The sequence below is a fragment of the Acipenser ruthenus genome, chromosome 21 (assembly GCF_902713425.1).
Source record: "Acipenser ruthenus chromosome 21, fAciRut3.2 maternal haplotype, whole genome shotgun sequence".
Lineage (NCBI taxonomy): Eukaryota > Metazoa > Chordata > Actinopteri > Acipenseriformes > Acipenseridae > Acipenser > Acipenser ruthenus.
The window spans coordinates 14,245,392-14,272,414 of record NC_081209.1 but is presented as its reverse complement, the minus strand read 5'-3'; the positions used below and the strand labels follow the sequence as shown (position 1 = coordinate 14,272,414).

Here is a 27,023-nt window from a genome sequence, read left to right as displayed (position 1 = left end):
GGAGCCAGTGGAGTGAGCGGAGTAGTGGAGTAGCGTGGGCGAAGCGAGGGCAGAGAGAACACCAGGCGGGCAGCAGAGTTCTGGATGAGCTGGAGCGGACGGGTGGAGGACGCAGGGAGGCCAGCCAGGAGGGAGTTGCAGTAGTCTAGGCGGGAGAGTACCAGGGCCTGGACCAGGAGCTGGGTAGCATAGTTGGTGAGGAAGGGTCGGATTCTTCGGATGTTGCTCAGGAAGAATCGGCAAGTGCATGCCAGAGTGGAGATGTGCTGGGAATAAGAGAGGCAGGGGTCCAGGGTGACTCCGAGGTTCTTAGCGGAGGAAGAGGGAGAGAGTGTGGTAGATTCCATAGGAACAAAGATAGAGAGATCAGAGGAGGAGGAGGAGGAGGAGGGAATGAAAAGGAGGTCAGATTTAGAGAGGTTGAGATGATGCGAGTGCATCCAGGAGGAGATAGTAGACAGACAGGTAGAGATACGGGAGGAGATGGTGGAGTCAGAGGTGGGGAAGGAGAGGAAAATCTGAGCATCATCAGCATAGAAATGGTATGAGAAACCATAGGATGCGATGAAGGGGCCCAGGGAGCGGGTGTAGAGAGAGAACAGGAGAGGACCCAAGACTGACCCTTGGGGGACTCCAGTTAAGAGAGGGTGAGGTGTGGAGGTGTTAAAGAGTTTGCGGATATCTGAGATTTTAGAAGAGAAGAAGGAGGCAAAGTCATCAGGGGAGATAGAGGAGGGAGGAGGAGGGGGGGAGGGTTTAGGAGGGAGGAGAAGGTAGAGAATAGTTTACGTGGGTTGTTAGTGGAGGCTTGGATTACAGATTGGAAATAAGTACATTTAGCAGAGGAGAGAGTAGAGGAGAAGGAGGAGAGGAGAGTGCGGTAAAGGTCTAGGGCAGCAGGGAGTTTGGTTCTCTTCCATTTCTTTTCAGCAGATCGCAGTGTGATTCTTGCCGAGCGGAGAGCAGAGGAGAGCCAGGGATGTTGAGGGGAGGGGCAAGCAGGTCGGGAGGTGAGGGGACAGAGGGAGTTGAGGGAGGAGGTGAGTGAGGAGAAGAGGGTGGAGGTAGCAGAGTCTACGGAGAGTTGTGAAAAGGAGTCGATTGGAGGGAGGTGAGAGAGAGCAGTGGAGGCAAGGACAGGGGGGAGAGAGAGCGGAGGTTACGGCAAGAGGTGATAGTGGGGGTAGGAGGAGCAGGGAGAGGGGGGAGAGACAGAGAAAAAGAGATGAAATAGTGATCAGAGAGGTCCAGGGGGGTGACAGAGAGGGTGGAGGGGCAGCAGGCCCTGGAGAAGGTGAGGTCCAGTTGACGGCAAGCTTTCTGGGTAGGAGGGGACGGATAGAGACAGAAGTCGAAGGAGTGAAGGAGAGGGAGGAATCCAGCAGAGTGGCTGGGGTTGGAGAGATGGATGTTGAAGTCACCCAACATGACAGTCGGGGTAGACAGAGAGGGGAGGGAGGAGAGTAGATAGTCGAGTTCATCCAGAAAGTGAGTGAGAGGCCCAGGGGGGCAGTACAGGACAATGAGCAGGAGTTGACAGGAAGAGGTTAGTTGGACTGCATGAAATTCAAAGGTATTGACAGAGAGTGAGGTGAGATCGGAGGAGACAGAAAAGAGTAAGTAGGGAGAGAGGAGAAGACCCGTCCCACCTCCCCGTCCAGTGAGACGCGGGGTATGGGACAAGACGTAGAGAGAGGACAGGGCAGCAGGAGTTACAGTGTTATCTAGAAGAATTGATGCTGTTTTGAAGGCAAAGGGTGGTCACACCAAATATTGATTTGATGTAGATTTTTCTTTTGTTCACTCACTTTGCATTTTGTTAATTGATAAATATAAACTATTAACATGTCTATTTTTGAAAGCATGCTTACTTTACAGCATTTTTTCACACCTGCCTAAAACTTTTGCACAGTACTGTGTGTATATATATATATATATATACTTTGGGTAGACATTTGACTTAAGGAGACAAAAATGCATCTCCCTAATAATTCAGCTCCTGACACTGGATAATACATTTAAATACTTGGAATAAGGTCTGTTGTTGAAGATGCTTGTCTGTATTATGGACTATCACACACAACTTTAAAAGAAAAAGTTCCTTCGATCCGTAGTGATCAGCTTTATTTTTCACCCCCTATATCTCACCTAGTTTAAAAACATTCTTTGGGAAGACACAGCTTTTTGTGTTATATTTTTTTAAACCAACGCATATGTCTACATTGTAAGCACATGGGTAACTTGTAAACTATTATTTTATTAAAATTAAACCAAAACTTCTGTCCGGAAAGCTTCGGCGAAACATATGTGCTTGTTGTGTCCGAAGTCCAGTGCCTACTGGCGCTGGTGTGTTAACATTAGTTTATGGATAATCTTGTTTGCTTTTAAACCAATTAAACTGTTGCAAAAAAAAGACTGTTCTATAGTCCGTTCATTTTAATTCCGTACATGGTCTTGTTGTACTAGTGCTCAAATATACACTCCCTTTTTTCTTTCTATATTTACCCGAAATCTCGCTTAATATAATTTTAGGAAATGACATGTCAGCACTGTGCTTGCATCCAGAGCGCGTCTGCCGATGAAAATAAAAATACGGCTAAAAACAAAACAGTATTTGGTTCAACAGAGACAGTGTTAGTAACTTAAACACAAATAAGCTAAGTGCTCCGAGTCTGTCTGTATAGTTTGAAACTTGAATGTGCCGCCCCTGCTAGCTATGCGACGCTCAGCCAATAGGCAGGGACAGGACGTTGAAAAGAATTGTTGGAAATGTCGTTTTAAGACCTTGAAATATACCTTTGCTTCTATGCCTGATCCCACATTTCCAACAATTCTTTTCAACATCCCGTCCCTGCCTATTGGCTGAGCGTCGCATAGCTAGCAGGGACTATAGAATAGTCTTTTTTGTAACAATTTAATTGGTTTAAAAGCAAACAAGATTATCCATAAACTAATGTTAACAGAAAATACATATAAAAAGAGAATTTCGACAAAAGCTGCCGGGAAGCACTGTCGCTGCTGATTGCTTGTTTCTACACGCTTTGAAAAGGGGGTCTCGTCTTCCAGAATATCACTTACAATATGAGCCATCGAAAATAAAAATAAAGTTTATAAAGATGATTTCAGCAATCTAAAACACCACACGAACAATTGTCATGTGACAATTTCTATATTGGCTTACTAGCTCGCAATTGGCTGCTGGTCCGCGGCGGTGCGGCACTGAGCGCTGTTCATGCGTATCAGGTGGTGATTCGGGCAAACACATTTAAAATACATATTCATAATCTATATCGATAGGCCTAATTGTACTTGTCTTTTTGTGCACATTCCGCACACGGATCATACTTGCATTTTAACTCGCCGGTACCCTGTTGCTGCATTGACACTGAACGTTAAGTCCTAAATTTGTTGTTTATATAATACTTATTATACATGTGACGTTTAAGTCGGTTAAATTGAATACATCAAATGTGCATTTTTTTATTATTATTTAAATATGGGAGTATCTAATTGTGTTTGCAACATTTTTATGAATAAAACAAAACCAGTCTCTTCAGAATATTTTGTTCCTCAACCATAATCAATGAGAAAAAGGTGCCCCATATTTTAATTATAGGCTACATTCTAGTCTACCTAGAAAATGTATAATTGCTTAATATAGTGTATCAACGATGCAAGCTAATGCTATAACGTACATAGCGCAATTGTAAGAACATGAGAACATAAGAAAGTTTACAAACGAGAGGAGGCTATTCAGGCTACTCGTTTGGTTGTTAGTAGCTTATTGGTCCCAGAATCTCATCAAGCAGCTTCTTGAAGGATCCCAGGGTGTCCGCTTCAACAACATTACTGGGGAGTTGGTTCCAGACCCTCACGAATAATGTTATTATAATTTTAAATATTGTATATAGTTTGTATTATGTTACATGTTAGTGATGCCTTTCACTTGAGATTCTGATGCGGGTCTTTGTTCAGTACAGTGTACTGAGCATGTAGCGCTTCATGCGACTCGACATCGGCGAGCAAACCTTACTGAACAAAATGCTTCACTTTTCATTTTAATAGTTTTCTGACGTCATTTCAGAGAATAATGTAGCTGTCTTTGTTTTAAAATGTGCTGTATAAACGTAGGACGAGCAAGCGTACTAAGTTAGTCTTGTACTTCATAGTACTACGTTAGTTCACCTGAACAGGATCTTCTCACCTCCGATTTTGGTATGCTGCAATCAGGATCTTGTTTAGTCTGATTTAGCGGATGATCCACCTGTGGTGATTATCTTCTGGTACACTGCAACCGGGAATAACAAGTGCACTAACTTTAGTCCAAGCAAGTGGACTAAACCTGCTTAACCCACTAGTTAGACGCATCAAGTGGACTAACTTTGGTACGCTGCAATCGATCCTTTGATATCACAAATATGGATAGGCTATGTGCGCTTGAAAGTGTTGTATTTACTACAAAGTCAAGCCTCCCATGGATCATGTTGAGAAAATTACACAACTACATTACCCAGCGCACATTGAACTGCAGATTGCAGCTGACGTTCAAGGGGATCATTCTGCGCAGATTCTGTGCAAAATCTGACCAATTTAGCCAATGATCTTCTAAGAATGATCTCCGTGAACGCATCCATTGGCTAAATTGGTCAGATTCTGCATAGAGTCTGCGCAGAATGATCCCCGTGAACGCACCGATATATTATGACGTTTTGTTCAAATCGCGCCATAAACGAAGAATGGTGAGCGCGAGGAGAGGCGCAAAGCGTCAAAATGTCGAACTAAAAGAAATTCCACAGAAAAGACCAAAAAGGAAGAAAAGGTGCTTTTTAGAAGACATCCGGAAAAAAATAAATAAACCTGACAACCTTGAAATAAAAAACTGCGGAAAGAAAGGTAAGTCTTTTATTTGTCCTGATGTTGGTAAAATGTTTATTAATAATATGAAGGCCTGGACCCACCCGCTAATAAACAATTACAAACCTCTACCCAGTGGCAGTTTCTTTTTTTGTCAGGTGGTTCTTTCTTCATTCTACTCTTTAAAAAAAAAAACCGCTATCAAGGACTGTATTGTAATTTGTGATTAGCGGATGGGTCAAAGTTTTGATTCGGTCCAGGCCTAAATATTAAATATTACTATTATGTAATTCAAGCTGTAGAATCACCGATAGATCTGTGTATTATTATCCATCTGTTTATCTAACCACTATGTGTAAGAGTGGGGACAACAACGTTTTTAAAATATAGAATGTTTTCAAATTTGTCAAAACTTGTGCTTGACTCAATATAATATATCATTTAAAACTAAAAGTGTTTTATTTACAACAAACATTTAATTAGTATTTTTTGTACTGACATCGTAGTTAGCTAAATCCAGTTTTAGCTAGATAAATTGTGGATTTATATTTGATGGTGCAGTAACAAACAAAAATATTAATTTATTCAACCATTCTGAAACATTTTTACCACAGTATGTACAACCCAATTGGATAATACTTTGTCCTACTTTTAATATTACCGAATTTGTATTTGCAGATTATGTTATTATTGAATATGTTAGTTGTTTTTATTTTCAATTGAGTTAAATAAGACTACTGATTATTTACTATTGTTTAATTCCATATTTTGTTTAAGGACGAGGAATTGTCACAACAGAAGAGATAAAACAAGGAGACTATGTACTTTATTACGCGGGAAAAATGAAGGACGAGTGTTCCTTCGCGGACGACTCTTACGTATTCGCGTTAATGTTTGGGAGGATGACACTATGGTAAGTATAATATGTTTTCGAACATGTACAAATTAATAGATTTATATTTTCAAAATATCAAGGTTTTTAAACATTTGTAGAGATGTCTGAAAAAACAAGCAAACAATCAAACTCCCTTTTAATTATATTTCAACATGACGGTATATTAATATTAGCAAAAAATGAAAACTTTGCGTTTTATTTCTTTTTAGGATTGATGCTTCTGTGGACGATGGGAGTTATGCCAGGCTAATTAACGATAATCATCAATCCCCAAATTTAGTTGTCAAACTTGTTAATGTGGATGGGGTGCCTTATGCTGCATTCTTTGTGGCAAGAAATATTGAAAAAGGGGAAGAAATTGAATACAATTATGGTGGACCCAGTCACCAGTATTGGTGGAGAAAGGTAATTAATGCATTCTTAAATAATAATAATAATAATAATAATAATAATAATAACAGCACTGTAGAATAAAAAAAAGACTTCAGTTTTACCATGACATTTGAGAATGATAGGGATCTGCTGAGGTGATATAAACATAGAAAATCACATTACTACTTGTACTAAAATACTTAAAAGTAAACGGTGCACACACATCGTTGCACTTTCAAATATTTAAGAAAAAGACTTGCACTGTTGGTTTATTTTTTATAACCATTAAGCAAAGATAAATGTGTATGTTTAATGATTTATATGTGAAAAAAAAATTTAGGTGTGAAAAATTATATTTTACAAGTGGTGATAAACTGAAGTAGTAGTTTCATCTTTAGTTTTGTTTAATGTTTTTTTCTTTTTAAACAACTAATTCAGTTTTTATTTTCCAGCAAAACCCTTCTGAAAGTTATGCAACAGGTGAGTGGAATTAGATAAGAACAAAATAAAAATAGTTTCCTCCAAATGTGATATTGCATTATTCCTTTTCGTCTTGATTGCACATTATGGTAAGATTTAAGAGGCTGAAGAAGAATTAAGAGTTTGAGGTTAAAAGGTCTTTTTATTCTTATTCAGAGATTTTCATCTAATGTCTAATGTTCTCCATAACCTGGGCTGGGATTAAATCAAAACTTTGACCCACCCGATAATAGAAAACTACAAACCTGTACTCGGTGGCAGCTTTATTTTTTGCTAGATGCTTATTTCTTCTACTCATAAATAGAACCGCTATCAAGTACTTGTTTGTAGTTTGCTATTAGTGGGTGGGTCAAAGATTTGATTTAATCCAGCCCCTTGTTCTCTTTTGACAACTTAAATATTATGATGATTAACATGGTTTTTTTTTTTTAAATAAGAAAATCAGTCAACAGTCAACAACTAATCTCTGAAGCATCAGAAGTGATTGCAGCACAAGGAAAAAACTTTTAGTTTCCATTGTTTTTGGAGTGTTCAGTGTCCATTTCAATATTTTGAATGCTGAACACAATATATAAGAACATAACCAAGTTAAATGTAACCAAGTTGTACCTTCTCTTATTTTAAATACAAGCTGTACATTAATTAACATTAATGGTTATAGATGTCACTTTTAAAGTTTAAAAAGAGTTACAGAAAAAAAAAAAAAACATAAACTAACAACTCAGTTACCGGAATGATTTTGGGAATGGTTTAAATTGATCCTAATTCTGAATGGTATATACAATTTGATTTAGATCTTAGGTCACATGTCAATTCTTTCATCCTAGCATGTGATGTGTCCATACACTAGCATTTCATATGCAGATATTAGAGTCTCCTTAATATACATTTTTCAACCAAAAGTATACGTCATATTTGGTTTTATATTACGGTTGGTATTGAATGTATTTTTATAATATACATAACACACTGTAAATATTTTAGGTAAAAGTTTTCAAGGGGGTGTTCATTTCTTAAATATTTACAGAATTTTTCTGACTTCCAGTTTTAGCGGACGAGCAGTCAGCTCAATCAGAATCTGTAGAAAATGGCATAATCTCTGAAACTTCCCAAGTCGATCTCAGAAGACACAGCAGTTCTCAACAAAAATCTGTTGTTGCGAGTGGTGAGTTTTAATTTAGTGGTCTTTTCAGTATACTTGCATCTATTATGTTTTGAATGCTAAGCATTGTGTAATAGGTGTTTTATTTAGAAAAAAACAGTTGATTCTAACTGTAAATATGACTTAAATCTTAAGTCATATGTCACCTTTTCAGCCTAATGTATGCAGTCCTTATTCCATTAAGGCCTTTCAAAAATGCCTTTTTTCCCCACACTCTTCCTTTGGTTCTTGTTTCTTTCAGGTCTATTTTGTAATCTGCATGGTTTCATGTATGTATTGCAAAGTTGCATTTTTATTTGACGTCTTTTAAGTAGTGTTTGTAAGAGTCAACTAAGGTTATTACATTTGCCATTTTCTTTCCTGAACCATTACTATTTGTAGATTGTGAGTTTGAGGACTACCTTAGCAGTGGTTCCTCTTATGTGCCCGATACTGATCCAGAGATGGAGGAATCAGATGATGACTGTTTTATTCCATTGATCAAGGTGAGTGTATAAGATTTATTGACACGTCATCATTCAAAAATGTTTCACTATACCCCCCACCCCCACACACACCTACAAACACTGACAGGAGCGGACTGCTTGAAAGAGGGAGAGAGAGAGAGGGACAGAGCCGAAGAATCACATTCATGCTTGTGATACGAAATAAGTCAGAGCCTGTCTCAAATCCGTCCCCTTTGCGAAACTAATCCAGTCTATGCCTGAGAAACAAACTCGCCCAGAGTCATGAGATTTAGATTACCTAGAATATATTTTAAAAGTTAATATAATTTGCAAAATGTAAAAGCGTGTTGCTCCACTGGCGGGGGACAGTATTGTATTTTTTAAAGAAAACCCTGTACGTCACCTTGGATGCAGGTATCAGCCAAACGAAGAAATAATATTTTTAATAATGTCAATAATAATAATATACTGGATCTATCATAGCCTTCTGGCGCTTCCTCAAAATCCACCTGCTCAGACTACTCTTGTAGACCCGTGTATTATCAATATTAATTAAGAAAACTGTTATATAATGAGTTAAACACACAATCAATTTTCTTTAAAATCAATAAATTGAATCTATTTATTTTGGATCAATAAGCTATAGTTGTTAATACAGAATGGAATGCTATAACAGTTATCATAAAGTCTGCCTTGTTGCCAAGTCCCTTCCTGTTTACTTTTTTGTCTTCTGAAGAAGAATTTAAGGATCTCTCACTTTTTGATTCTTCAGCAGACACCCTTTCCAGTGGCTCAAATTGATGTGGCTGAATGCCTTGTTTAAAATCCTGTAGATTCTTGAAATTCATCCCATTTACTCTAAAAACACATTTTATGTAACCCTTTGCGGTCCTAATTTTTCCTTTCCAGTCCGATGTTGGGTCTCTAATCGTTTTTTCTCTGGAAAAAGCCAAGAAAACCGAGTGAGACCGGGAGAAAAAAAAGGGGGGGGAAGGGGGGGCGGGGCGGAGCGGATCTGAGCAATACACATGGTCCCTTCACCACAGACATAACACGGACATAAACATACAAGATATTCACTATTACAATATTTATTTACAATATTTGCAAGCAGACCTGGCGTGCATTGGAGACTGGTGATTATTTGAGACCAGCGTTTATATTAGATCACTAGCTTCACATGCTTCATGGTGTCATTGAATAGCTGCTAACACACAACCTTGTAACAACATCTTAACTCAATTTAAACATTCCAGCAACTTTGTTAAAAGGTTGTGTGTCAGTGGGAACTAAGTAACAGTTTTGTTTTATGATTTCCATTACACGAGAATAGATGTTAAAACTTCATGCTGATTTGAACTCTGCTCTCGCCAAGATAAGCACCAACTAAGACGTAGTTTTACAGTAAACTAATGTGATCCATCTGTGTCTCCATCCATTTGCGTTTCCTTCCATATGATGATGTAGATATCCTTCTGCCTGGTGTTGATGGCTGAAGTGTAATGCTGGCTCCAGGGATCAGCTTATTTTGCCTCCCTAGCGCATCAGCACACACAACGGCTGCGATGCTGGCTCTGGGGATCAATCACAGTCTCCCCAACGCATCAGCATAACAACTGTCTGGATAGAGCTAAGTAGGGTACATCTCTAGGGTCTTCAAGTGGACACCTTCCATCCTCGGTATTTAGTCGACTAGCCCACGACACCTCAAGAGGGCTCGACGGTGATTCTGACGTCCCAGCATCACTCCCCTCCGTCCCCCACTCAACTCAGCCCAGCTTACTTACCCGTACATCAGCATTTCTTTCTTTCTATTGTGCTTGAGATCCCCAACCAGAATCTTTCCGTCTCAACCACAGCCAGTTGCTGCTCCTCTCTGCTGCTTCAGATAAGTTCTTCACTGTGCGATGCAACTCTTGGCCACTGAATTCGACATCTCTGAGAAACCAGGTTGTAGAGTGTACCACAAATCCTCGACAACCCACCTTCACTAGGTAAACCTGGACTCTCCATCCTCGCTGTTCCGCTTCAGCGGCTAGTTGAGCATACCGCAGTTTCTTCCTCTCATATGCCTCATCTACAGCATCCTCCCATGGCACTGTTAACACTACCAGATGAACAAGGCGTGCTGATCCAGACCACAAGACAATATCTGGTCGAAGGTTAGTGGTGGCAATTTCAGGTGGAAAAATAAGCCGTTGACCAACATCTGCCAGCATTTTCCAGTCTCTAGCAGCTTCCAGTTGTCCTGGGCGAGGATTGATTTTAATACCTTTTCTTAGTGGTTGTTTTCCTGGGCGAGGATTGATTTTAACACCTTTTCTGGATGGTTGTTCTCCTGGGCGGAGGAATGTTGTCTTTTGTGTGTAATGTTTTGATGGAACTGGTGGCAACTTATTGGTCATCTTATGCGTATCTTCCAATGCTAAGGCGAAACATCGCAGCACCTGGTCATGGCGCCAAGTAAACCGTCCTTGGCTAAGAGCCACCTTACATCCTGTCAAAATGTGCCTTAATGTTGCAGGTGATGAACACAAAGGACATTAGGGATCCTCTCATACCCAGAGGTTTAGGTTCTGTGTTGATGGGAGAACATCATATGTTGACCTGATGAGGAAACTGATCCTGCTCTGTTCCATTGACCATAGGTCTTGCCAGCCAGTCTGGACAATTGTTCCACACTCTCCCATCTCATCCATTCTCCCTGCTTGGCCTGGGAAACGGCCTTTACGCACCTCATCCTCTCCTGCTTTTGCACCTTGTTGACTACCAGCTTCCTCCGTTGAACTTTTATGCATTAAAAAAAAAAATTAAGCAAATATGCATTACATGTAGGCCTACCTCAAATTAAGTTTTCTATTAGTATTATTTATTAATTCTGATAGTCACTTTCATCGGTGTCACTTATTAGCAGTTCATTACGCTCAAGCTCCTCCTCATCTTCCTCAGCTTCAATGGCAGTGACAGAGACCCGGCATTTATTTACAATAATTGCCAGCAGACCCGGCGCGTATTCGAGACAGACGATTATTTGAGACCCGGCAATTATTTGAAGTTTTACAGTAGTTATAAATTGTGTAGAACATTAACATTGGCAATTTAATTTATGTTTATCCTTTTTAGTATGATTGCAGATTAAAAAAATAAATAAAATGCTGCGTACCATTGCACAATTTTTTGTGATCTTAATGTAAACTGTAAGAATAGATGCAGTTTGTTTTAAATGTAATGTTTCTCTGCAATTAAGTATACTATAGTCTTCCCTGGCACACTCTTGCTGTTTTCTTCCTGAGCAACATCTACAGAATGGCCTTTTCTTTTCAGTTTTTAGTCCAGTCACTTGTTTTATCAAGACTGGACTACGGCTACTCTTTTCTGGCCAGCCTTCCTGCTTCTACCATTCGCCCTCTTCAGCGTATTCAAATTTCTGCTGCTCGCCTTATATCCTCTCTGCCACGCTTCTCTTATGCTGCTCCTCTAATTTGTACTCTACACTTGCTTTCTATTGCTGTCCGTATTAAATTCAAGACCCTTGTCCTTACCCATCGCTCTCTTCACCAAGCTGCTCCTTCCTACCTCCAGTCTCTTGTCTCTCACTATATCCTCTCTTGCCCTTTCCGTTCCTCTTCTACAAGTCGATTTGTCATGCTTTCCCTCAAGTGTCCGACTGCCCGGGCTCTCCACAGTTGTAGAATGAGCTGCCCATGAGCATTAGAACTGCAGTGTCTTACCACCTTTTGACACTTCCTTAAGACACATCTGTTTAGATTACACTTGTAGACCATTCTCATCTTCCCTTATACCTTAATTTTATTCACTTTAATGTATAGAGTTTTTATAGTGATGTTGTTACCCCTGTAATGTTGTGTATATGTAGAACATTGTATGTTAGTGTTTGTTAAACCATATAAGTGTCTGCTAAATAACTTAATAATGATGATGATGATAATAATAGTCATACTTGGCAAACTGCTGTAGTTACTGTTTTTGAATATGAGTAACAATAGATATACCCTTTAATAACTTGACTAATATATTTGTTATAAGTTTAATGAAATAAGTATGTTAAAATGTCAAATACAGAAAATATTCATAATTATCAAAACCATATTCTTTATGAATAGTAGTATTGTTTCGTTTTAAATTTATATTAATTGTCTGCCAATGAAAAAAAACACTATTCTTGAGACTTATAAAAATAAAAAGGTTTGTTCATACTGTGACTTTCTTTTGAGCAGAGAACACTGCAAAAGGAAAAACTACACATGCAGAAATGCTCAGATGTTACTGGTATGTAAAATTATCAATATTATACTAGTCCCTTTCTTGTGTTCAGTAATTCATTTTAGACACATTAATTTTGATTGTCTAACTTATTTTAATATTTTTCAACACAACTGGTCTTGTTTTATCTTTTTCTGGTCAGTTTTTTCTTGTTTTTTTGACAATCAATGATTTACACAATTAAAGTCGCAGACGGAAGTAAAATTAGAAAAAACTAAAGTGATTTCTGTAATTTCTAATAATTGTTCTGGTGAAAGATATACATTATAGCAGATACAGCCTCATAATAAAGCAACAAAATATTACATAACATGCATAGAATGAAAAATAACACGCAAAAACAAAGCTGATACTTTGTTTCATAGATGCACTTAATCAGTCAAATTAAGCATACACATTTCAGGTATGTGTTATATCGCCACGCTTACATATCGCCAGTGTTTCTCACAATATCAAGGCATAGCAAATCCACCGTTGTATATGGTGCATCTCTCCCTATCAGAATGAATGAATGAATGAATGAATGATAATTGACGAAACAGTATTTGTAAATTTCTAAAACCTGAACTGCAGTTTGTTAACTCATGTATTAGTATTGTACTGTGTGCTTTATTTTAATGCCTACCCCAGACCTTACACTATTATCAAGGGTGGGCTGTATAGTTTTTTTAGTTTTAATTTAAAGAAATGTAAATTGTTTAAAGTTTATATATTTAATTATTTGGATTTGTTTTTCTTCCAGAGCCAAGTCCCTCAACTGCAAGATTTGAAGAAATACACAGCAATTTGTCAAGTCAGTTGTACCACTTCACTAAATATTCAGCAAACATAAACAAAAATAGTGAAGGTTCATGCAACAAAAAAATGCAAACAAGAAGAATGATTCTGTCAGTTTTACCACTGATGGTGAAGCTTTCTTGAATCAACCATCAGTTGATAAGACCCAAGCTAAAAAAGGGAAAAAACCAAAGAGGCCATGTCCCTTTTGTGAATCTTTTCAGTCAAAGCTAACAAGACATCTACAAAAAAAAAAACATCTAAATGAAAAAAAAGTATCAGCTGCTCTCAAGTTACCAAAACCAGAAAAAGATAGAGCCTTTGATTGCTTGAAAAAAGAGGGCATTTTTAAATTCAACAAAAGTCAAATGAAACAAGGTGGTGCAAAATATATTCGAGAGAGAGAGCAGGGGAATTCTGACTTGATAATGTGTGGCCAATGCAAAGGTCTTTTTGCTCGTGAGTATTTTCACCGCCATAAAGAGAGGTGTAATGAAGGGGAAAGTGAAAAGAGTGGTGCGGTTTCAATACCATTGTCATTGATTTCAACTGCAAAAGAAGAACAAAGTTTTAGAGATTGCATTTTATCAAGATTTCAAAATGATGAGGTTGGTGAGATCTGCAGGAATGATGTCATGATAAAAACAGTTGGAAGAAAGCAATACGAAAAAATCCACAGAAAAAAAGATAAAAAAACTGAAGTAAGAAGATATACCATGAGTGTTATGAGAAGACTTGGGAACTTATATATTGCCTTCAAAAACATCGCTCACCAAGAGGGAAAGCAAGTAAGCTCTTCTGAATGTATGTTACAGAGATCCTATTTTCCAATTTTAGAACAGGCAATTGCAGAACTCACTCTGAATGAAGACGATGGAATTAAGTCTGGCCTAAAACTCAGTATAGGTTATCTGTTGAAAACAGCTGCCAAAATCATGAAAGCCACGTACCTTATTGAAGATCAAGATTAGAAAGCTGAAGGAATTGATAAATTTGTGTCAATACTAAATATGAGATGGCCTTCTGTATTTGGTGATGCTGAATATGCAGTTGTGAAAAGCAGACAAGAAAAGCTTAGAAAACCTGCTCAATTGCCATTTGAATCTAACATTGAGAGGGTTGGAAAATACACAGTACAGAAAACGAAGTCTCTTTTAAATGAAGAGTACTTAATGTGGGGAGAAAGCGAGTATAAGGAACTTCGTGATCTTGTAGTTTCCAGACTTACTCAATTCAATGAACGCAGAGGAGGTGAGCCCAGTAGAATGTTGCTTACAGAATGGAAAGATGCAGAATCTGGAGTGTGGATTGATGAAAATGCGGCTGAAAACATTTCAAATCCAGTTGAAAAGGCTCTACTGGGGAAGTACAAAATAGCATTCCAGGCAGGAAAAGGGACGAAACACTTGGTTCCTGTACTTATTCCAAATGACTGCCTTGAAGCTCTTAGAAAACTAAGTAATTCTGACATACGAAAAGAGGCTGGTGTAAACCCATTAAACCAGTTCCTCTTTCCATACACACGAAAATCAGAGGACCATGTAAGTGGATGGCATGCTGTAAATGAGATCTGCAAGGCTGCAAAAATAAGTAATAAAATAACAGCAACAAAAATGCGCCATAGAGCCTCTACAATTTACTCAAGTCTTGAAGTCCCAGAAGGAGAGAGGGAGATATTTTACCGCCACATGGGTCACTCACGGGATATGAACCAGCATGTTTACCAACAATGTCCAATGGCTGTAGCTGCAATTACCAAAGTTGGTAAATACTTTGATAACCTAGAGAACAAACCACGTAAGTTTAACTTGTTACAAAATACATAATCCAATAGTTAAATATAAATTAAGTGGAAAACAATACATAGCTACTAAGATTATCTAAGATTTATTTGTTCTCAGATGTAAATAAAATGGTTTGGCCAAATTCTTATTTAACAGTACTTAAGCAGAATAACAAACTCTTGTAGTTATAAATTTTAAAAAAAAGTAAACACTGCTAATTAAATATCAGACAAAAAGCATTTGATTTTAAACCAATCATACAGGAAATAAGCTAATTTATTCATGATTTTATTAAGTATTGAGTATAATGATTATCTCTGAGTATACAAGAGTGATGTGATGGCAAGTTGTTTACATACAGGTATTTAATACTGCTTTTGTCAATATGACTCTTTTAAGGAAAAATGAAAAGCCAAGAACCACACAGACTTTTAAATGAGAAAAGTGGAACCAGTACTGATGAAGCAGGGGATTCAGAAAGAACAGATGTAGTTAATTTTCGCACTAAGCCAGGTTTGTTATTTATGTCATTGACAATGATAAATCAAGATTAATTGTTTTTTAAGGATGTTGATTTGTATCTTTAACATCGGTACATAGAGTTGTCGTCAAATGTTTATATAAATTCTGTTTCCAACAATGTTATTTACCGATGTATTAAGTGTTAACAAATATTGTTAAACTATATTTACACGTCAATGATATCTCTTGTGAGTGTGTTGAACACTCATTCGTCTCACCAAGTGGTAGTTAAAAATCTGGTGAATTAACTGAATTAGGGCACAGAGTACCAATATTTATGACTTAATCTCTATGAAAGTCAATGGAGATGGAGGCATAAATATTGGTACCCTGTGCCTTAACTAATTCACCAGATTTTTAACTACCACTTGGTAATACAAATGAATAATTCTGCATGTGTTACTTGCTCACAAGAGTATACCACTCTTTTGAATAACTAAAGAAATAAAGCCCCTACAAAATTGTCTATTTTGGAATTCTGTTCAATTTGTGTATGTTTTCACCGAAACAAATTTTCTTGAAGATTATTTTTTGTTGTAAGCCTAGTTATTTTAAGATGTGGCAATTAAGAAATTAAATAGGTTCTCTCTTACTATTATTTTACATTTGGTCCTGATTTAACAGTGACTTCAAACACCAGGCCTGCTCTGTAGTTTCACTATTAACACCTTTATCAGTTGTCATTAAGATTTAGTAATGTATTAAACGGGTATCAGCTGAATTCTTAAAGGAAAGCAGAAATTCAGAGGAAAATACAGAAAACCAGAAGCTTTACCTACAAGTAGCTGCAACAGCAATGTTCTCTGGTGTTTCTTTCTATATAAGGCTCAGAATTTACATGTTTTGAGCAATTACCCTGTACTGTCAATTCTTTTTTTAACTAATTTGAAGAACAAGCAAATTCTTCCTTTTTTTGTTTATTTAATGAAATGCTTTTTAAACAGGGCGTAGCTACGTACAATGGAAACAAGATGAAACTACATTAGTGAAATCTCATTTTAAGGAGTGGGTGGAGGATGACACAAAATCAGATGCCAAGGGTTCTTTACCAGGTAAGAAAGATCTGCATTTAAAAGCCATTCTGTGCACATTATAATACTAATTGTTTTCTTTTGCACCTCATTTTTTTAATAAAATCAATGCCAGGGACACAGTACAAAACTGCCTGTTACACAGCTGTCTTTTCACAGAGTTAGAAAGGGATGAGCTAGGAATTGTAGCTGGCCAATAAAAGTGCACAGTCGGTGCATTATTAATAATCAACAGTCCTGTAAATTAATTTCAGGAAGCTTTGATACATTTTTAAGAATTAGGAGGTCAATGGAAGGAAGTACACATAGTGGGCTCTATGTATCATTGATTTTTCATTCGTATCTTGACTTTTCGTAGGTTTTTGTGAATTTGTAGACATACCCACGATGTATTAAAGCCATTTTGACTCCTGTAACTTAGTTTTGTCACTGCTACGGTAGTTTAGCTACGACTTTGTTGCATACTTTCGTATGCAAATGTACGAATATCATTATAATGTCGAAGGTTCGCCCTTAACCTTGATGCACTGTCATTTTCTCCTGACTTAAAACTGCGGTTTGAGTCTGTTATTTTACATGTGCCTCTCACTGGCGTAGGTTCAACTGGCTGTTCGTATGTGAAACCTCCTGCTTAACATTTGCCGGGTATATAATTACTTTAAGCGCATTAAAATAATAATAATAAAAAAAAAAATATATATATATATATATATATATATATATTGTAAGAAAGAGTGGCGTCGCCTTTAAGAAATGGCGGCGCCATTAAAAAAAACAAAAAACAACAGCACCCAGGAACCTGAGCACTAATGGATAGGGCAGGGTTCCTGGGGTATATAAGGAAGTAGGGCAGGACAGCAGGGGGTGATTGTGGGGAGCACCGCCGGATCGTCCTGCTGAAAAGAACCCAGAAAGTAAAGAGTGTGTTACAAAGTATCGTAAGGTAAAGTGAACGTTTTGTTTGGTTTGAATAAGAGTTTTGTTTTGGTAAACTGTGAGCGTTTTCCTCTTGGTGAGGTAGTCTTTTGTTTTGACAAGTTTAATTTATTTTTATGAAACGTTTGTAGATAAACGCCGCTCCACAGTATTGAGTTTGAAGCAGTTCCGCAGTTTCCGTGATGGGCACCGTCAGAACTGGCGTCTATTCTCCATAGTAGTAAGTTTGAAGCAGTTCCGCAGCTTCCGTGACGGTTGGGCACCGTCACAGCTGCCGTCTGTTTGACTGTGTAAAATACCCGGGACCCGAAGGGAAATTGTGCATGCACGCGCTGCAGGAGCAGCGGGTTCAAACAAAAAAGTGGACTGAGGCAACAGTCTGGTTTGCAGGACGTAGTTTATTGTGAGACGTACAGGAACCACATTATATACAGGTGTGTGGAAAGTGTGGACATTGGGCGTGGACTCTGGGACACTCGTGTGTGTTCTGGAATCTACCAGGACATTGGCTGCCGGGGTCCTTTCCCCACAGTCTGGGTATTATTCATTAACACTGTTGGGTACGTCTTTTGGAGTTGGGTCACGGGAGTGGCCTTCCAGGAGCCTTCTTCAGAGGGGCTCGTTCCATACTCCAGCAGAGAGTGTCTTCTTTATTCTTATCTGTGTTGCAGCGAGACTCCAGCAGAGGGAGTCGGCGCCGTCCTTACCTGTGTTACAGAGAGACTCCAGCAAGGGGGAGTCTGTGGATACTTACCAGTCTGAAATAGTTAGAGAGGGGCGAAGAAGTGAGTCAGTTAGTGACCCGTACAGGGCAATAAGTTATAAAAGGAAAGTGTTGGTGTCTGAATATTGTAAATAAAAGTTACTTGCCTGAAAGTTCTACGTGTCTGTGCCAGTCGGTGGAAGCAGCAAAGGAGTAACCCGCAGGGTTCTCCACCAGTTTGTTACAATATATATATATACACACACTACCGGTCAAAAGTTTTAGAACACCCCCATTTTTCCAGTTTTTATTGAAATTTAAGCAGTTCAAGTCCAGTGAATAACCTGAAATGGTACAAAGGTAAGCGGCAAACTGCCAGAGGTTAAAAAAAAAAGTTTAGGTTACCAAAAACTGCAAAATAATGTACATTTCAGAGTTATACAAAAAGGCCTTTTTCAGGGAACAAGTAATGGGTTAACAACTTACAGCTGTTCTGCAGCAATGGAAGTAAATTAAGCCTTGAAAGTTGATGCTAACCATTCCTACAGGTGTCCCAACTTTTGTTGATTATTTACAAACCCTCTGTCTGTATAAAAGCAGTGTTGGAACAGACTGTGTTACTACACCCTCTTAAGCATTATTTGGACAGTATTGTACTGCAGGAAGTAGTATATTGCTCTCATAATGGCGAGAAAAAGGCAATTAGACAGACAGACAGACCATTATAACCCTTAAAAGTGTAGGTCTTTCCTTTAGAGAAATTGCAAAGAAAGCCAAGGTGTCAGTGAGTACAGTTTCCTACACCATCAAAAGGCACTTGGAAACTGGAGGAAACTCTGACAGGAAGAGGTCTGGCAGACCCAAAGCCACAACAGAATCAGAAGACAAGTTTCTGAGAGTCAACAGCTTGCGTGATAGGCGGCTCACAGGACAACAGCTTCAAGCACAGCTTAACACTGGTCGAAGTAAGCAAGTCTCAGTTTCAACTGTGAAGAGAAGACTTCGAGCTGCAGGTTTGACAGGTCGAGTGGCAGTAAGAAAGCCATTGCTAAGATGGCAAAATAAGAAAAAGAGGCTTGCCTGGGCCATGTGAAGCACCGCCAGTGGACTACTGAAGACTGGAAGAAGGTCTTATGGACCAATGAATCAAAATTTGAAATCTTCGGTTCATCACGCAGGGTTTTTGTACGCCGTTGAGTAGGCGAAAGGATGGTTCCTCGGTGTGTGACACCAACTGTCAAACACGGAGGAGGAAGCGTGATGGTCTGGGGCTCTTTTGCTGGATCCAGAGTCGGCGACTTGCACAGAGTGAGTGGCACCCTGAACCAAAACTGCTACCTCAGCATTTTGCAGTGGCAATACCCTCTGGTATACGCCTAGTTGGTCAGGGGTTCATCCTACAGCAAGATAATGACCCAAAACATACCTCCAGGCTAGGTCAGAACTACCTTAGAAGAAAAGAACAAGACGGTAGGCTTCAAATCATGGAATGGCCAGCACAGTCTCCAGACTTAAACCCCATCGAGCTGGTTTGGGATGAACTGGACAGAAGGGTGAAAGCAAAGCAACCTACAAGTGCAGCACATTTGTGGGAACTTGTGGAACAGTGTTGGGAAGAACTTTCCGAACAATATTTGATTTCCATTGTAGAAAGAATGCCACGAGTGTGTTCGGCTGTTATATCTGCAAAAGGTGGCTACTTTGATGAGTCAAAAATTTAGATTAAATTTTGTTAAACAAAACGATTCCATGATTTCTTTTTTATCTCCAATTGTTTATTTGTTCTATGCTTTAATTTCAGAGTACATTGAGACATTAACTGCGTAAATTTCAATAAAAACTGGAAAAATTGAGGTGTTCTAAAACTTTTGACCGGTAGTGTGTGTGTATATATATATATATATATATATATATATATATGTATATACACACACACACACTGAGTGTACAAAACATTAGGACATTAGGAGTTGCACCCCCTTTTGCCCTCAGAACAGCCTTAATTTGTCGGGGCATGGACTCTACAAGGTGTCGAAAGCATTCCACTGGGATGCTGGCCCATGTTGACTCCAATGCTTCCCACAGTTGTGTCAAGTTGGCTGGTAGTGGATCTCTACTTCAAATAGCTCGTTCCATCTCATCCCACAGATGCTCAATTGGATTGAGATCTGGTGACTGGGCAGGCCACTGCAGTAAGCTGAATTCACTGTCATGTTCGTGGAACCATTCCTGGACAATCCTAGCCTTGTGGCATGGGGCATTATCCTGCTGAAACAATCCATTAGAAGATGAATACACTGCTGCCAAGAAGGGATGCACCTGATTGGCAATGATGTTCAATTATCCTGTGGCATTCAAACGTTGCTCCACTTTTATCAAGGGGACCAATGTGTGCCATGAAAACACACCCCACACCATCATTCCACCACCACCAGCCTGCAATGTTGACATGCGACATGATGGATGCATGTACTCATGTGGTTTTCTCCATACCCTAGTCCTCCCATCAGCGTGAAACAGCAGGAACCAGGATTCATCAGACCAGGCAATGTTTTTCCAATCCTACAGTGTCCAGTGTTTTCGTTCCTTAGCCCACTGCAACCGCAGTTTCTTGTGTTTTGCTGAAAGAAGTGGAACTCTGTTAGGTCGTCGGCTGCCATACCCCATTCCTGTCAATGTACGACGAGTTGTGCATTCTTTTATGGGTCTTTCGGCACCAGTGTTGTACTGGACTGTCAGTTGACTAACTGTAGCCCGTCTGTTGCTCTGCACAATTCATGTCAGCCTCCTTTGGCCTCTTTCATCATGAGCCATTTTCGACCACTGGCCTGCCGTTGGCTGGATATCCTTTGGGTGGTGGACCGCCCTTGATACACTTGGGAAAGTGTTGAGCGTGAAAAACCCAGCAGCGTTGCAGTTCTTGACACACTCAAACCGGCGCGCCTGGCATCTAAAAGTGTAAAGTACTGCATGCGGGCAATAAAAATGTGCATTATAAATATCATGTGGGAGATAGTGAAATTGAAGAAGGGAACTATGAAAAAGACCTAGGCGTTTATTTTGACTCAGAAATGTCTTCATATAAACAATGTGGGGAAGCTATAAAAAAGGCTAACAAGATGCTCGGATATATTGTGAGAAGTGTTGAATTTAAATCAAGGGAAGGAATGTTAAAACTCTACATTGCAAGACCTCACCTAGAATATTGTGTTCAGTTCTGGTCACCTCGTTACAAAAAGAATATTGCTGCTCTAGAAAGAGTGCAAAGAAGAGCAACCAGAATTATCCCTGGTTTAAAAGGCATGTTGTATGCAGACAGGCTAAAAGAATTGAATCTATTCAGTCTTGAACAAAGAAGACTACGTGGCGATCTGATTGAAACATTCAAAATCCTAAAAGGTATAGACAATGTCAACCCGGGGGACTTCTTTGACTTGAAAAAAGAAAAAAGGACCAGGGGTCATAAATGGAGATTAGATAAAGGGGCATTCAGAACAGAAAATAGGAGGCACTTTTTTACACAGAGAATTGTGAGGGTCTGGAACCAACTCCCCAGTAATGTTGTTGAAGCTGACACCCTGGGATCCTTCAAGAAACTGCTTGATGAGATTCTGGGATCAATAAGCTACTAACAACCAAACAAGCAAGATGGGCTGAATGGCCTCCTCTCGTTTGTAAACTTTCTTATGTTCTTATGTTCTTATGTTCTTACTACCATACCCTGTTCAAAGGCACTTAAATCTTTTGTCTTGCCCATTTACCCTCTGAATGGCACACATACAGTACACAATCCATGTCTTAATTGTGTCAAGGCTTAAAAATCCTTCTTAACCTGTCTCCCCTTCATCTACACTGATTGAAGTGGATTTAACAGGTTACATCAATAACGGATCATAGCTTTCACCTGGATTCACCTCGTCAGTCTATTTCATGGAAAGAGCAGGTGTTCCTAATGTTTTGTACACTCAGTGTGTGTGTATGTGTGTATATATAAGCAAGGGGAAACAGTGTACGACTACAGCTATGGCCAAAACAGTTTGCAATGAACACATTTTGCTTCAGAAAGTCATATGAAATTTGCTGCATAATTTTACTTTAACATTGAACTACATATCACTATAGATTTTCCACAGATTGTAGATGATGCAGAACTTTTGGCTATAGTTGTAATGTTGAGCTCAAATTGAATACAATTAATACAATTACAGTACTTATCCATTGTTATCATAATTAAAAAGCAGTTATAATAATTAGCAATAGTTTATATTGAATTGTATTACATTTGAGCTCAATATTTTTCCTATCAGCTTCCCAACACATTTGTCTAAATAAATGATGATATTCTGTATTAAGATTTGTTAATATAAATATAGGATCTAGTGGCGGAGTGTCCTGCCCCTTTGTTTATTATTTATATTATTTATTTATTATGATGGCGAAAGCCAATGTTATTTGTTATTTTGTCTTTTTAAAAACCTTGTGAGGAAGCGGAACTGATCAGCTAATGATTTATTTAACTAGCTGACAGTCACGCATCCTTATTAAACTCTTGCAGATTATGGCCGGGGGGTAATAGGATAATTAATTAATAGCTAGTTAACCCCTCGGCCAGAATATACTGGATATTGCTGCTGTAGAAAGAATGCAAAGAAGAACAACCAGAATTATCCCGGGTTTAAAAGGCATGTCGTATGCAGACAGGCTAAAATAATTGAATCTATTCAGTCTTGAACAAAGACGACTACGCGGTAATTTGATTCAAGCATTCAAAATCCTAAAAGGTATAGACAATGTCGACCCAGGGGACTTTTTTGACCTGAAAAAATAAACAAGGACCAGGGGTCACAAATGGAGATTAGATAAAGGGGCATTCAGAACAGAAAATAGGAGGCACTTTTTTACACAGAGAATTGTGAGGGTATGGAACCAACTCCCCAGAAATGTTGTTGACACCCTGGGATCCTTCAAGAAGCTGCTTGATGAGATTCTGGGATCAATAAGCTACTAACCACCAAACAATCAAGATGGGCTGAATGGCCTCCTCTCGTTTATAAACTTTCTTATGTTCTTAATATAAAAGCCTGCAGCTGTCTGTGCTCAGGGTGAGAGTGTCAGAGAGTGTTGGAGAGACGTAAGTCTGTGAGAGAACGAGAACGAGAGTTAACAATTGCTATATACATGCTGGCTAAAAACCAGCAAAATACTTGTTAGTTTGTTTGGCCAACGCGCCTTTTTGTTTTAGTGTTTTGTGTTTGGTTAAATCTTTTGTTTTTGTGTTATTTAATAAAAGACTGAACGCCGTAGCATTTCAGTTTTGCCCTGCTACTTCCTGAGTCTCTTTTTCTGGTGTGACGTCACCACTGCAAGCCACCTGTTCACAGATCTACCATACCTGCACATATTAAAAAGCAAATCATAAGCAGATAGTAAATCTTCCTCTTCGCTTGTGCGTGCAGGAAGGGTGCGGTTGTAAAGGTCTGAGAGCTGTGAGTCTCTCTGTGTACAAGTCTACCTCCACAAATGAGGTACTACAGTGCCACCTGGTGGTCACAGCTGCAGAATATATTTGACTTGCTCTCCTGGGTCCTGACGGTACCACTGAAACTGAACGGATGCACTGCATGTGTATGCTGTCTCATCACCTTTTGCTGGGGAGACCTGATTTTACTGAAATGAGTGTACTGTAAAGCCTGACATTACATGTTGCAATGGCTGTGTTTGCTCTTTCACAATAATATACAGTACAATATTTAGAATTGAGGTGCCAACATAGTCTTGTCCACAAGAGGGCAGTGTAGACATTTGACAAACAGTTCACCCTTAATTAAATTGACTCATAGCAAACAAAAATTAAATATTACAGATTGAGATGCAGTAAGAATGACGATGTACATCCTGCAACGCATAAGAACCACTATACATGACCTGAAACTTGGTGTATTGTGTCTCCACGTATCTACTCTCAATATCACATACTGGACAGGCACCTCTGCTTTCCCTTCAATGTCACTGTGTTTGTCGTTCGCTAAACATCTGTAAGTAATAAAAAACAAAAATAGTTTCAGCAGGCCGGATTAATAGGAGACCCTCAAATTAAATGCACTTGTGAGATGTCTTGCTGATTACTAGGGCATGGTTATCTATTCATGGATACCAAGATATTTAGTTAACAGGGTGTCTGAGTGGAGTTAATGGTCTATAAGTATCCAAACTCGACTCAATCTGTATTCCTAGAAAATGGATAACATTTTGAGGAGTGACTTCATTTATGGGATGGCCTTTTATAAGATGTCTGGTGTTTAAGAAGTGTAACTATCAGGGACACAGATCTAGTGTTGTGTGTCTTCATGAAGAGACTTCAGTTCATCGTTTATAGCAGGAAGAATTTTAGGTGAAGGGGGCTTATGTGTTGCTCCATCTATAACAAATACATACTTTATAGTTTAGAGAAAGATCTTCAGTGATATGGGTAGTTTTAAAATCATCCCTCTTGAATGTGAAAGTGCAGAAGTAAAACACACCATGTTGTTTAGAAGCACAGTGTAATGTTTTTAATAATCCTGATAAACATGTTAGATATACATTTCATTGCAAGGCAGAAGACAGCACTTCTACTATCTTTGCAGATACTGAGGGTATGAAGTGCTGGGTGCACCTGCAAAGCTTGTCCATTCATTGCAATCCATGGCTTTGTCTCATCAATACAACAGTCTACTGTGTTATCTAATGTTACTGGACTGCACTTTGGTACATTCAAAAACAAAGAAGTTTTCTAATATTAAATAAAACATATTTTCAATAAAACGTGGGGTGAAATTTGAGAGATACATAATGCATAGAATAGTTGTGTCTGTAGAGTAAAACTGAGTACATTTGTTATTATTATTATTATTATTATTATTATTATTATAATTAGCTATGTTCCTAGCCCAAAAAAATGTCCAAGAATGTTTTTAAAAATATTCCAGAATGAAAACTCCCAAGACACAGATGGCTGTGCCCACATGTGTACTTGCGCTCTGGTGCCAATAGGCTTTGTAAACATAACCCCAGCTGAATACTTGTTACAATGGCTCTGCTTACAAAGACGTTTGACCCTAGAATGGAACGTTCATTTTCTAGAATGTAGCTGTCATCATATCGTCATTGAACTATAGTGTTCTAGATTTTGGAAATGTACGTTCCAAGCGTGGAACACCTGGAGGGGGTAGGCCAGTGACAGTTTGGTACCATTAACATTGTTCCATTGGTCAAAATGCATCAAATTCAAGAGACAAACTGAAGAATCATGTCTGAACAATATAATAAATGCCTTCTTCAATGTGTTTCTTTAAATAGCTTTCTTGTCTCTATTGGGATCTACAGAATTAGCAAAACTGCAATGAGGTACAGACAATATTAGTTTTACCATGCAGCCTGGGAAAGGTTCATTTAACACAACAAAACATTAAATATCACAGCTGCTTGCCACAGTTTAAAGCATTCACATTTCCAATGCAATGCTGAAGTGCAAAGAGCAGCAGGTGGTTGTTGCAGGGCGAGGTGTAGAGTTCCTGTGACTGTGGGCCTCAGAGCACAGTAATACACTGCAGTGTCAGTGAGCTCACACCGCTGTATTCTCAAAGGCACTGTTTGGCTGCTGGGGTTCAGCTCAGCTGAGAAACGGACTGGAAACTCACTTGAGGGATCACTCAGACACTGGCTGGTGTGCAGTATATATTCAGGAGATTCCCCAGGGTTTTGTTTATACCAGAATAGATAAGGGCTGCTGTCTGTTGTATTATATTGACAGGTTAATATTGTTTCATTTCCTTCAGGTGTCAGTATCTCAGCTGGAGACTGTGCCACTGAATCTCCAAGACTTCTCTCTGAAATACAGTTCAATAAATCCATGTTAAAGATATAGAATATGTGTGTGCTCCTATGTGAATAATGCAAGTATTTGAATTGAACCCAAGCCCTGCATACACACCTATCAGAATCATCAGAAGAGCTGTAGTGAGAACACTGCGCTGCTGATTTCCTTGCTCCATGCTCGGTGCCTGTGTGAGTGCAGAATGAGGAGAGCTCAAGAACTGCAGTGTGGGAAGATGAGACAGAAGCTGCACACGTGACCGATGATGCAGGTGAGAACTATTCCACACTGGAGTGTTCACTGGAGACATGATGATATGAAACGACACGAGTGATGTGTACTTGAAGCAGCTGCAGTGTGAAGTACGAATACTTTACCAAATAATACTGCTATTTGTAATTAGTAGAATGATAATAAAATGTCATTGTGCGAGTCCAGCTCCATGCGGTACTTATTTTGATCGCAATCTGATCCACTCTGAGTGACATCACGCTTTATTTATATTTGGCATCTCAGCCAAGGTTTTACACAACCTTTTTGTTTCTGTTTTTTTTTTCCCTTTATGCTTGAGCACACTCTCAAGCGGGCTTCTATACACACCAGCAGCCCTGAACAGACTTCCAATACCCTGCACCTGGCTCTACTTTATAATGATCACCAGGTGCAGGGGATAATTAATAATAAAACAATTAACTAATATAATTAAACAATTTAACAAAACAATTAAATTAAACCAATGTGCATTTGCACATTTTTTTCTTCAGCATGGAGGAATGTAACCCTCTCCCTGCTCACAATATATATTAGCCATATTTACTAAACACTTGTCAATTTAACATAGACATTATCAGAATTGAAAAGTTAACAATAATTCCCTTTTTTTCTTATCTCTCAGCACCTGACGATTTAATAGCACTTCCTG

General features: G+C 38.8%; 1 protein-coding gene across 1 annotated transcript; it reads left to right on the top strand.

The window, feature by feature from the left end:
• The first annotated feature begins 5,607 nt into the window (after window positions 1-5,607).
• Window positions 5,608-26,366, top strand: LOC117428302 (uncharacterized). The gene is made up of 10 exons (XM_058994849.1): window positions 5,608-5,767; window positions 5,959-6,154; window positions 6,574-6,601; window positions 7,647-7,766; window positions 8,145-8,248; window positions 12,448-12,499; window positions 13,236-15,067; window positions 15,454-15,567; window positions 16,521-16,628; window positions 26,064-26,366. The coding sequence occupies exons 7-10, from the start codon at window positions 14,281-14,283 to the stop codon at window positions 26,150-26,152; spliced, it is 1,098 nt and encodes a 365-aa protein (XP_058850832.1). The 5' UTR covers window positions 5,608-5,767; window positions 5,959-6,154; window positions 6,574-6,601; window positions 7,647-7,766; window positions 8,145-8,248; window positions 12,448-12,499; window positions 13,236-14,280; the 3' UTR covers window positions 26,153-26,366.
• The last annotated feature ends 657 nt before the right edge of the window (window positions 26,367-27,023 follow it).